At 38.5% G+C, this 12831-nt stretch overlaps 1 protein-coding gene across 2 annotated transcripts in view; it reads left to right on the top strand.

Annotated features, from left to right (window-relative positions):
* Positions 1–11285, top strand: part of STAT4 (signal transducer and activator of transcription 4) — an 88602-nt gene extending 77317 nt beyond the window's left edge. For both annotated transcript variants that reach the window (XM_045806359.2, XM_087862183.1), the window contains exons 16-24: positions 311–409; positions 2777–2912; positions 4438–4487; positions 4948–5042; positions 5337–5473; positions 5817–6008; positions 7155–7221; positions 7600–7708; positions 11002–11285. In XM_045806359.2, the coding sequence (XP_045662315.1) occupies positions 311–409; positions 2777–2912; positions 4438–4487; positions 4948–5042; positions 5337–5473; positions 5817–6008; positions 7155–7221; positions 7600–7708; positions 11002–11028 (912 nt within the window). In that variant the 3' untranslated portion in view covers positions 11029–11285. The remainder of the gene's footprint in view (positions 1–310; positions 410–2776; positions 2913–4437; positions 4488–4947; positions 5043–5336; positions 5474–5816; positions 6009–7154; positions 7222–7599; positions 7709–11001) is intronic.
* Positions 11286–12831: the final 1546 nt, after the last annotated feature.

Raw genomic sequence — 12831 nt, 5'->3', positions numbered from 1 at the left:
TTAGGCTATATATGATATAAGTATAAATATCTGTATAATGTCACAGGAAGATACTGGAGAAGCTAACTGACCAAGCTCTCTGAAAGGATTCCTGTTTTTATGGCCTCTTTCATCCCTATACCTTGATTCATATATGCTCAGAAAGTTCCCATACCTTCACAAGACATTTTAGTAACCAGGGCAGTGTAGACACCAGGATTAAAGGAGTAGAGCTGGCTTGAGATGGCCCTTTAGGGGACAGGGTCAAGTATAAAATCAGTGCAAGGTACAACTACCTGTAATAACTCTGCTTTTTTTTTTTTTTAACCAGACCAGCTCATTACCTGTGGTGATGATTTCCAATGTCAGTCAGTTACCTAATGCTTGGGCATCCGTCATTTGGTACAATGTGTCAACCAATGATTCCCAGGTAGAGTCTATTCCTATTTCTCCTCCTTTAATTCTATTTGATTTATTGTCAAAAAACCCATCTGCATCTAAAGATACATATATGAATCTTGAATGTATAGTCATGTATCTATATATGTGAAATTTGGCATGTCTTGTGGGTTGTTTACTTCCAGAACGCCAATATATTTAGCTGCATGAATCCTCTCATGTTATATTTAAAGTGATATGTTTTGATGTCTTGGATGCTGGGAGAGTTCTGGCTAGCAAAACTGACAGACAGGTATTGGTTACTTCTGAGGGTCTGTCTGATCAGCCCCCAACTATGTGCATCACAGAGAGTTCTAGGTCCATCCTGTGGCTCTGTTAATTGGGCTGTGGGGAGGCTTCTTGGTCTAGAATTTACCATCTGACTGCTGTGTTTACCTCCTCAACTACTACTGGCCTCACCTCCACATTGAGTTTTCTATAAAGGTAGAAAATTGGTTTCCAAATAAGTGACTAGAATACCAACCAGTCCTGCCTAACTACCCTCTGACTATACAAATTTTCAAGTTGATTATAGATGAAATCCATTCTAGGTTTGAGTTGGGTTTTAATGCCATCTGGTGGTTATTTGAGACATTGGTCAAAAATTGGCCTCAAGTTGTAAAGCTAGATGAAAACAGATGCTCGTCTTAAAAGACAACCAGGGAAGGGAGCGGCAAAAAAGATGAGTCAGCCCTTCCCCTTGTTCCCTCTTACAAAATCTCATTGTGTTGTCCTGGAAACCACGAAGGTCTAGAGAAAATAGGTTAAATATAAATAACATTTCTTCTTAATTCAAAGCAAATATTCACTCTTAAGTGAAGAATAAAAATTTTTTTTACCTTAGGTTCTAGCAATAAGAACAGAAGTGATAAGTTAGCTCTAAGTGTTCTTTCCCTTTTAAAAAAAATGTGCCCAATAAGGAAACAGCATGGAAAATGACTCAGCCCGATTCCCTCTCATCCTCCCATGCCCTGGCATTTTGGGACAGATTAACTGCATAGCATGCGTGGTGTGTCAGTTCCTCTCAGGCTGCAGTGACAGCAGCACCCACTCATTACAGAAGTTATCTGGTCTTTAAAACCAAGAAGGGCCTACACCCCTGGAATTAAACGTGATTCCCCAGTAGGAGATATGCATATTCAGAGCTTTCAGTTCAACTTCAGGATGGAGGAGGAAAGATGGGTCACTTCTATGTCTCTGAGTGCAGCACTGTTGCACTTTGCTTTCTTCAGCAAATCCTTCTTCTATAAGAAAGCCACCAAAGCTGTCACACTAACTGTCCCAGGCTCTGCTCTGCTCCTGGATGAGGAATGTGGGGATGCAGATCATTTACAGCTTACAATGTGGATGCACAGCCTACTTACAGAGTCCAGCAAAAAACGAACTCTGCTTTCTCTTCTTCACTCTCTTCTGCTTCAAAACCTAAGCCCCCAGACCTCAATTAGGTTCTATGCCTTTGGGTCATTTATCCAGACACAATTCTGTAGTTCGGGGAAAACTACCTATCTGGAAATTCTTTCTCTCCATTCCTTCCTTTCCTATCTCCCACTCCTTGTTGGATGTTGTATCCTCTTTTATTCCCACCTTCTGAAATCTCTTGGGTTGGTTCCTTTTCTTGCTGCCCAGCGTAGTTCATGCTTCTCCCTGTACTGCTCTACATTACTCAATTCTTCCCCTCCTTCTCTCTTTAGAACATCTTTCTTGGCTTTCACACCTTCTGCTTTCCAGTAATCTGAGATGAAGTCTTCTCTTTTGCTGTTGTTGACCCAGTTTCTGGTACAAGCAATCTTGTTTGCAGTTAGTTATATAGAAGAGTCTCTTGTCCAGATCAAAAGAAAAAGACTAATACATTGTTCATAAAACCGGACCCAGGTTAATTATGAATTCACATTGTAGGGTCATCTACTTTAGCCTGAGACTTATCTATTTTTGTGCTTTGGGATTCTTTGTTTGGTCAAGGTGTAACTTGTACCAACCCATGATAAAGTAATTAAATAACTTGATACAGATTTTGCTTAAGATTAATACTATTTCAGAAAAGAATATTTGCCCAGTGATCTGTTGGACAGTATTAAGCACTTGTATGACTTGATTGATAGCTCATAGTCCAGGGAAAGTTAAGAGATGCCCAATGATTCTTTTAAGGATAAGATGGAGCCATATATTATATTGGATTCAAGGATTAAGGAACTCTAGGAAAAGACAAAATCAGTGTAATTAAAAAGCACAACAGAGATGAGACAATATTCTGTATTAACTTAGGTTGGCCTAAAGAGTTTAAAAGAGGAATTTTATATACTGAATTATAGTGTGTTCGGTGTGATTAATGAATATAATCATCATTACAACTCTATTTCAGAACCTGGTTTTCTTTAATAATCCTCCATCTGCCACTTTGAGTCAACTCCTGGAAGTGATGAGCTGGCAGTTTTCATCCTACGTTGGCCGTGGCCTTAACTCAGATCAACTCAATATGTTAGCAGAGAAGCTTACAGGTGAGAGTGGGTAGATGTGGAAGACTTGCCTCTGTTTGGGGTACTCAAGCATTTTAAAGAACCAGGTGATATTACTACTATTATTAATAATAATGATAGTCACAATTTATTGAGTACCCAGTATATTGCTAGACATAGAGCTAAATGTTCTGTTATCTTTCTTAGGAAAGGATAACTCATTACTCTATCCATTTTATAGGTGAGGATACTTAAGTTCAGAGGCTAAGTGATTTGCCATGGCTGCACGGCTAATACACAGCAGAGCCAAGACACAGGCCAGGCCTGTCCAGTTCCAAAGCCCCTTCCTTTCCATTCCACTCTCCAGTCTCCAGGGTGTTTCTATGCCATTTCCATTGAGTGTACTGTGAAGCCTTAATGGTGCTTTGATTTTCATATTAATATCACAATGGTCATTAACCATCTCAACAATAGCTGATTCCAGGGCCAGGGAATTTAATAGAAATTAAAAGCCATCCAGGCAATTCTTAATTCTCCATATCGAGAAAATTTCAGTTTTGACTAACATTCTTAAAGTTTGCAAAATAGAATCTTTTCTACCTCCTGTAGTGACTGTAGAGTAAGATTTTTCTAAGAGAATATCAAAAGATATCTATATTTTGACAAGTCTGGGGTGAACACATTTAGCACCCAAAAAGAGTTAAGATGGGATTTGTATACAATTCTAGTTGAAGTGGGGCCACAGATGCATTTGAGCATCAATAGTGAAATTGTGTGTGGTTTGGCAAGTGATGCTGGGTTGCCATTTGGACCTAGTCTCTGATCAATAGGTATTTAAATTAATCAGCTCTTTGGGGAATATTAAAAAATTTAATTAATATAAATATGCTTTTTGAACTTATTTAGTTTATAAACTGCAATGGTAGGCTTATTTGTTAAGTGAATAAAGTTTTTAAATATGTAGTATAGATAGCAGCCATATCCTTTCAGATCTTTATCAAATAATCCTTATGAGTATAATTTCCTTAAAAATGTAGATAGAAACTCCTGTACACTTTCATTGCTCTGGATCAAAGTAGTCAGTGACTACTTATTGGCTAATGGATCTCAAGTTCATTTTTTTCATAGTAATAATTAGGACTCCTGGTAATCTGGCTATATCTAACCTGTATAAATGTATTTTATGTTTATTTACCAACATTAGGCAGCTCTTGCTGTCTCCTATATAAGCCGTGTTCATGTCCACTATGCTTCATCCTACATTATTCTTACTAGAGTGTGGTTTCCTCCTCCTTCTTCTCTGATAATTTATATCTTATCTATTCATGGGGGCCTGGCCCTAGACACTCACCCTCTTTCTAAAGTTATCTTAGCTCCTTCACTGAAAAGAATTATTTTTTAGAAAATAAATTTCATATCTTTAATTTTTATTGTTTCTAGCATTAAGTACACTGCAAATCCATAACAGGTGCTTAAGAAATTTCTGAAAGGGGCTGGGTAAAATCTAAATTGAGCACCAAATTGAAAAGTCTGATTGTTTAATAAAAATCTCATTCTTTTCTTTTAGTCCAATCTAGCTACAATGATGGTCATCTCACCTGGGCCAAGTTCTGCAAGGTACAAATAGGGGAGCAAGAATATCATTTAGATAATTTTTTTAAGTAGTTCTTCTTTTTAAGCCTCCATAACATAATCTGGGATTTTGAGGATTTCCTGGATGCAGTTGTTTTTTTTTTTTTAACTCTAAACTATTGTCTTCTTTAAAGGAAGTATTTTGGGGCGCCTGGGTGGCTCAGTCAGTTGGGTAGCCAACTCTTGGTTTCTGCTCCGGTCGTGATCTCAGGGTCCTAGGATAGAGCCCTGCATTGCATTGGGCTCCCTGCTCAGTGGGGAGTCTGCTTCAGGATTTTCTCTCTCCCTCTGCCCCTTCCCCGGGCTTGCTTTCTCTCTGTCTCTAAAATAAGTTTTTTAAAAAAAGTTTAAATGAAGTATTTCATTGAAAAATGGAACTTAAATTATTATATCAACATGGCTATTAAAATAATCATTGTCCTGACGTGTTTGCTTATTACAACAGGAACACTTACCTGGTAAAGCATTTACCTTTTGGACATGGCTTGAAGCAATATTAGATCTAATTAAGAAACACATTCTTCCTCTTTGGATAGATGGGTGAGTTACAGGCTATATTTTCCATATGAGTTCATTAGGTTCTTATTTTTAAGCTGTTGGTTTTTTCCTTTCTTTTTCTTTTCTTTTTAAGCATGTTTAGTGATGGGGAGTTGGGGAATAGTTCATTGCTTACATTCTTCATAGAGTACTGATGTTTAATCTTCTAGCAGTATTTCATTGACTTTTTATTATACTCAGAACAAATTTAGGTCTGTTCTTTGTGAATGAAATAAATACATATGTAATAAATTACAGTGTTCGATGAGATAAAACTATGCATTGTTCTATTTTTAGGTATGTCATGGGCTTTGTTAGCAAAGAGAAGGAGCGCCTCTTGCTAAAGGATAAAATGCCTGGAACCTTTTTGTTAAGATTCAGTGAAAGCCACCTTGGAGGAATAACTTTCACCTGGGTAGACCATTCTGAAAATGGTACGTGCTCACTGTCGTTTATATGTGTGAAATTAGTACTGAGTTTGGCTATTGGTATTTCAGTTTTCAGAAGTGTGTAGCATGGTGTGCTGTTTTCCATGTTTCCAGGGGGGTTGAGTACTAGTTGTTACCGTTGTTCCAGAAGAGAGTCCTATGAATTTCTCACAGCCTGTGTGGGTGTCCTCTATTGTGTGGCAATCTGTACTGTCCACACTGCAGGAAAGGGCTGACATTGTTTTATAGCCAGTGACATAAAGATGACGTGGGCAGGAAGAATGTCCCCAAAGAACGCCCGCAGGAACCTGAATGTTCCTCCCCCGACCCACCCTTTCTGTTTTTCCAGGAGAAGTGAGATTCCACTCTGTAGAACCCTACAATAAGGGCCGGTTGTCTGCTCTGCCATTCGCCGACATCCTTCGAGATTACAAGGTTATTATGGCTGAAAACATTCCTGAAAACCCTCTGAAGTACCTTTATCCTGACATTCCCAAAGACAAAGCCTTCGGTAAACACTACAGCTCCCAGCCATGCGAAGGTTAGGTTCTTTCTGTTTGCTTGTTTTCCTCAGCTTTTGGCAAATAACCTCATATTGGAGTAAAGTAAATCAAGTTCCTCTTTTTATGTTTACTTTGATTGTCATAAGACGTAGGGGGTATGTGGAGGTCAAAGCCTTAGAAACGAAGTAGTGCGTCAGCAGTTCCTGAAGAGGGACAGCTGGGGCTGCCCAACTCCAGCAGAGTAGTTCGTAATTGGTGGCTGTGACCAGACTTCACAAGGCCATGGCGCCTTCTCCTAGCCGCCTTAGAGTTTTGGCTTTCTCCTTCCCAAACAGAAGTGGTGCTGACTTCACGTCTATGACTGGGAGAGAGGAAAAGAAAGAGGAGGTAAAGATTAGGGAGCTGTTAAGAGTTCAGGGAGTCTGTTTTCTGCAAAAGAAGCCCCAGGGTTTATAAGCTTTACATTTTTTACCTTACCGTAGTTTCACAACTCAGCTTGGATGACCTACTTGCCAGGGAGGGGCCAAGGGGCTCAGCACTTCCTTCCCCACCTGCTGGCCTGCCAATTACAAGTCTTGACGTTCCTGCCTTTCCTGGTTGTACCCTAAGGGGCTAAAATAATACCTGACCAAAAGAAGTGCTTGGTAAATATTTATTAAATACGTGGAAGAATATAAATAAAATTAGCTCTGTAATTGTAATGTAAGTTTACAATTCTGTATCTCTAATGAAAGTATATACAATCCATTAAAATGTTCTTCTGTAGCAACTAAATCTATGAGTACTATCTTGTGGAATAGCCTACAATTGGCACCCACAGATGCTGACTTGCTGCTACCCTACTGAGTTACTATAAATCCCCCAATACACAAATCAATCAAATATAATCAAACTTAAACATACCACTGAAGACAGGTAATATAGTTGACTCCCACGTTTCCTCATGCATTTTGGAGACAAAAATATGTGAAGTCAGATTAGGCCTGCCAAGAGATTTGTTTTTCTCTTCTTGTACACATTTTATGTTCTTCTAAAATATCGTTTCATCTATTCAACTAAAAATTTTTGTGAGTCACTAAACAATCATAATATCTCTACTTTTTAACATTACTTATATTTTTCTAAAGATTAAAAAATTTTTATCAGTAATATTGGTAACATTTTTTCCTGCCTTTCTTTTCCAGTTTCAAGACCAACAGAAAGGGGGGACAAAGGTTATGTTCCATCTGTTTTTATACCCATTTCAACAATGTAAGTAGCCTTAGCCACATGTAAAATATCTCTCTTACTGAATTTATCTTTTTCAAAAAAAGGATTTCTACAGGAAATTTTAGGATAGAGCAGAGTACATATACCTGACAATAAAGCATTTTAATGCTCAATGTCCCATTTGCTTTAATACGTAAAGCTAGTTCAGGAAGCACCATAGTCTACCATGACTGGAATTATAAAGTTGCCTTTTTATATGCTGTATATTCCAGAGTACACTGAGTGCTCTGATTTCAAACAATGAATTAGGCATCTCAGTGAAACAAATAGATGAAACCCTAGAAATGAGTTCCTGACACAGTGTCACCAGAAGCTATTATTTTTAATCCTTTTCAACATGTACCTTGTTATCTCTTTAAGCCGAAGTGATTCAGCTGAGCCACATTCTCCATCAGATCTTCTTCCCATGTCTCCAAGCGTATATGCAGTGCTGAGAGAAAACCTGAGTCCCACAACAATTGAAACGGCAGTATGTTCCCTTTCTTTTCCATTGCTGGTCAAGGGCACTCCTCATGAAGCAAATGTGGTACCTGTTAATCAAAGGGGCTGAAGTTCTGCCTGAGAAGTGAGAAAACACTTTTGTTGGACCAAATCCATGAGCATAACACTGGGTGTGTCTGTATGTTCCTGTGGGTCACTGGTATGGGCATTGAAAACAGACATCTTCACCATTTGAACTGCTTAAGTTCTTTCCATCAAAAGCCATCAAGGGGCAAAGTATTCCTCTTCCTCACTCACGTACACTTTGTCACTACTACCATTTGCTGTACCACTCCCCACCACTCTCCCACTTTAGTAGACAATGTATATTAGTCACTGTTTATAAGCCTAGTTCAATATTTATTTTAGTTCAAGAACCACAAATTCCAATTTTTCTTAATTTTTACTTGCATTATTAGTCCTGTCCCAGGAGCTTCTTCAAGTAGTACGTGGTTTACAGTTAGTAGCAGCATAATAATACTCTCCTGAGAACTTAATCTCAATCTTAAACGCAATAATGTGATTTAGGATGCATCCTATCTATTATTATTCCTCAGTACTATCAAGTGATTCAATTTACATCCAGATGAACATACTAGAATATTAGAATCTTGGAGGGACCCTGAGCCCCAAGAAATTTGTATGTTGGGTGTTGGGGAAGAAAATGTTTACTTTACCCTTAAAAGTGCTTTTGGCTGATCAAAGAATTAAATTGACATGAAACAGATTAATAAGAGAAAATCAAATAATTACTAACTAAATAAAGTACTAACAGGGGGGCCATAAGAATATGAGGCCCACAGACAAGCAATTGAGGCTTATATGCCATTCTGAGCTAAGGAGAAGGGGCTGGGATATGGGACTTCAAAGGGATTGAAGACAATTCACGGGAAGATGAAAAAGAGTAAATATTCCATTTGTTTAAAATGTTTGCTGGGCCATACAGAAACAATGGGGGCACAGAGAAGAATTTTAACTAGCAAACTTTGTTAAGTTCCTCCCTGTCTACCACACCTAATTCATATTATACTGTAGTTATCGATGGTGGTAACTCCCTTCCTGGAGCCAGATCCTCTATCTAAATTCTTTTAGACAGTTAGGGGGAAGGTCAAAGTTTCTTCCTAGCTTTTTGTTTCTTAAGAATAATCAGCCTAAAATAATCTACATGCTAAAAAGACGCATTTTATTTTATTTTTTTTTTAAATGATTTTTTATTATATTATGTTAGTCACCATACAGTACATCCCCGGTTTCCGATGTAAGGCTCGATGATTCATTAGTTGTGTATAACACCCAGTGCACCATGCAATACGTGCCCTCCTTACTACCCATCACCGGTCTATCCGATTCCCCCACCCCCCTCCCCTCTGAAGTCCTCAGTTTGTTTCTCATAGTCCATAGTCTCTCATGTTTCATTCCCCCTTCTGATTACCCCCCCTTTCTTTATCCCTTTCTTCCCCTACCGATCATCCTAGTTCTTATGTTCCATAGATGAGAGAAATCATATGATAGTTGTCTTTCTCTGCTTGACTTATTTCACTAAGCATTATCTCCTCCAGTGCTGTCCATGTTGTAGCAAATGTTGAGAACTCGTTCTTTCTGATAGCTGAGTAATATTCCATTGTATATATGGACCACAACTTCTTAATCCAGTCATCTGTTGAAGGGCATCTCGGCTCCTTCCACAATTTAGCTATTGTGGACATTGCTGCTATGAACATTGGGGTGCATATGGCCCTTCTCTTCACTACGTCTGTATCTTTGGGGTAAATACCCAGTAGTGCAATGGCTGGATCATAGGGTAGCTCAATTTTTAACTTTTTAAGGGACATCCACACTGTTTTCCAGAGTGGCTGTACCAACTTGCATTCCCACCAACAATGTAGGAGGGATCCCCTTTCTCCACATCCTCTCCAACAATTGTTGTTTCTTGCCTTGTCTATTTTTGCCATTCTAACTGGCGTAAGGTGGTATCTCAGTGTGGTTTTGATTTGAATTTCCTTGATGGCTAATGATTTTGAACATTTTTTCATGTGTCTGTTAGCCATTTGTATGTCTTCATTGGAAAAGTGTCTGTTCATATCTTCTGCCCATTTTTTGATTTATTTGTTTCTCGTGTATTGAGTTTGAGAAGTTCTTTGTAGATCTTGGATACCAGTCCTTTATCTGTAGTGTCATTTGCAAATATATTCTCCCATTCCGTGGGCTGCCTCTTAGTTTTTCTGACTGTTTCCTTGGCTGTGCAGAAACTTTTAATCTTGATGAAGTCCCATAAATTCATTTTATCTTTTGTTTCTCTTGCCTTTGGGGATGTGTCATGAAAAAGGTTGCTTTGGCCGATGTCGTAGAGGTTGTTGCCTATGTTCTCCTCTAGAATTTTGATGGATTCCTGTCTCACATCGAGGTCTTTCATCCATTTGGAGTTTATTTTTGTGTATGGTGTGAGATAGTGGTCAAGTTTCATTCTCTTGCATGTAGCTGTCCAATTTTCCCAGCACCATTTATTGAAGAGACTGTCTTTTTCCCACCGGATGTTTTTTCCTGCTTTATCAAATATTAGTTGCCCAAAGAGCCGAGGGTCCATTTCTGGGCTCTCTATTCTGTTCCATTGGTCTATGTGTCTGTTTTTGTGCCAGTACCATGCTGTCTTTGTGATCACAGCTTTGTAGTACAGCTCGAAATCCGGCATTGTGATGCCCCCAGCTTTGTTTTTCCTTTTCAATAGTTCCTTGGAGATTCGGGGCCTTTTCTGTTTCCATACAAATTTAAGGACTGTTTGTTCCAGTTCTTTGAAAAATGTCCTTGGTATTTTGATCGGGATAGCATTGAAAGTGTAGATTGCTCTGGGTAGCATGGACATTTTAACTATGTTAATTCTTCCGATCCATGAGCATGGAATATCTTTCCATCTTTTTATGTCTTCCTCAATGTCTTAAAAAGACGCATTTTAGGGTGGCAAATTTTTGCTCCTCTACACGGGTTATAAACCAAGTGAGTTGTAGTCCTCTCAAAGATTTCCAGGGATGGAAAACCCATAGTCCCTTTTGATAGCTTATTCCAGTGTTGGTTGTCTTAAATCATTAGTTATAAGAACTTCTGCTACATTTTGCACGCATTTCCTCACTACGTTTTTGTGGGATGAAATTTGTGAATACTGAACAGTTAAGTGGTAGAAAGATTGTGAAGTTGTTAGTATACAAAAGGGTGTTTACCTAAAAAATTATGACTTATTTGCAAAAACCAATAGCTTCTTCAAAAGTCATTTTCATTTTCCAATTTTAGATGAAGTCTCCGTATTCTGCTGAATGACAGGATAAACTCTTGACACTCAAAAGGAAGCAAATGAAAAGCTTAAGGACTGATCTTTGCCAACAATCATATCTTATTTCTTCAGCTTTGTATATACCAGGTTCCAGAAAATGGTTGAAGTCTGAAGCTCTCCTCTCACTGGCATGACACCACCAATTAGGAATGTCCTGATTGAAATGCTAAAAACCAAAGCTTCAGATAAACTTGCAAGATAAGACACTTTAAGAAACCAGTGTCAATATAACATTAACAGAAGACTCGCTTGTGTTTGTTTCATTTTTTATTTTGTTACTTACATGTTACTTACAATTTTGTCTCTAGAAGGATTAAGTCTTAAGATTTCAGAATAGGTCAAGAATGACAAAGTCACACCTACATCACTCAAAACCCAGCAAGAAGACCTGAGAGAAAAGCCAAATACGCTAATGTCCTGAGTTCTAGCAGGTAAAAGCCATCAGCTATCTGGAACTATCTGGAACTACCAGATAGTTCCCTCTGGAGGACCCCCCTCTAACTTCTTCCACCTACCTTCTGTCCCTGAGGCAAGTCAAACAGGGAGAAGCTAATGTTTAACGGAAAAGATGTCAAAAAAAAAAAAAAAGTTTTTAATATAACCTGCCTCCTCAGAGAGATTCCATCTTACCAATCAAATCCTTTATACCCACTCACATGTGCCCAACTGGATCATCTATTTTTCTTCCAGAGGCAAACTCTGGACCTGCCCCAAGGCCAGTTCCCTTATTCTTTCGCAAGCTCCTGATAGTACTTTTTTTTTTTTTTTAGGATTTTATTTATTTATTTGAGAGAGAGAAAGCAAAAGGGAGAGAGAGAGGGAGAAGCAGGCTCCCCACTGAGCAAGAGCCTGATGCGGGGCTCAATCCCAGGACCCTGAGATCAAGACCCGAGCCAAAGGCAGGCACTTAACAGACTGAGCCACGAGGCGCCCCTTCCGATAGTACTCTTAAGGTCAAGGTGTCTGTTGGGTGGAGGACCACGAGGCTAACTTGAGGTGCATTCTCCTAGTCTCTCCTCTACATGCCCAATTTTCTGCAATTCAAATATATCAATTGACAGCAAAAGGAGAGGAAATAATCATAAACCTGGTTTAAAGTTATTATATTTTGATTGATATTTTGAATTATAAAGAGGTAATCTCCTACCAGGATACACTCAAACAATTGGACTTAGAAGCCAAAGAAGGTTGCAGAAGCTTTTCATTCCCTGGAATATACATATTAAAAGTATTTTGCACTCTTATTCAGCAAAATTTTTAAAAACTCAATATAGAGCCTGGTAGCAGAATGTCAAGTTTTCATATGTGATCTTAACTATCATTGTTATTTGAAGGCAGACAATACAAGGACGTCTGTAGTTTGCTCCCTATAATAGAGGCAGAGGCCATGTAGTAAGAATAAGAGTTCAGTGACTATTTGTACTTAGATTCAGAAAATCAAAACCAAGTTCTTGCTCACAGTGTAGAGTTAGTTCCCAAGAATGTGAGTCTTACATTCTGGAAATCATCTTCGTGAGAGTAATGGGATTTTGTCAGGGGATTCCTGGAGATACCTGTTTAGTTGAGGATAATGAGTGCCACGTGAGAGAAGTACAATGAACGGGAAGGGAATTTAGATCACATTTCCACCAAATCCTCCCACCAAATTTTTTTTTCTCACAATTGGCAGCAAATAAGTAGCATTTAATGAAATAAAATATAGATTTATTTTTTATTTTTATTTTTTTAAAGATTTTATTTATTTATTTGACAGAGGCAGCAAGAGAGGGAACACAAGCAGGGGGAGTGGG

This window comes from Ursus americanus, chromosome 1 (assembly GCF_024610735.1).
Source record: "Ursus americanus isolate L20-20 chromosome 1, mUrsAme1.1.p, whole genome shotgun sequence".
NCBI lineage: Eukaryota > Metazoa > Chordata > Mammalia > Carnivora > Ursidae > Ursus > Ursus americanus.
The sequence above is the reverse complement of the archived record's forward strand: the minus strand, read 5'-3'. Positions and strand labels throughout refer to the sequence as shown.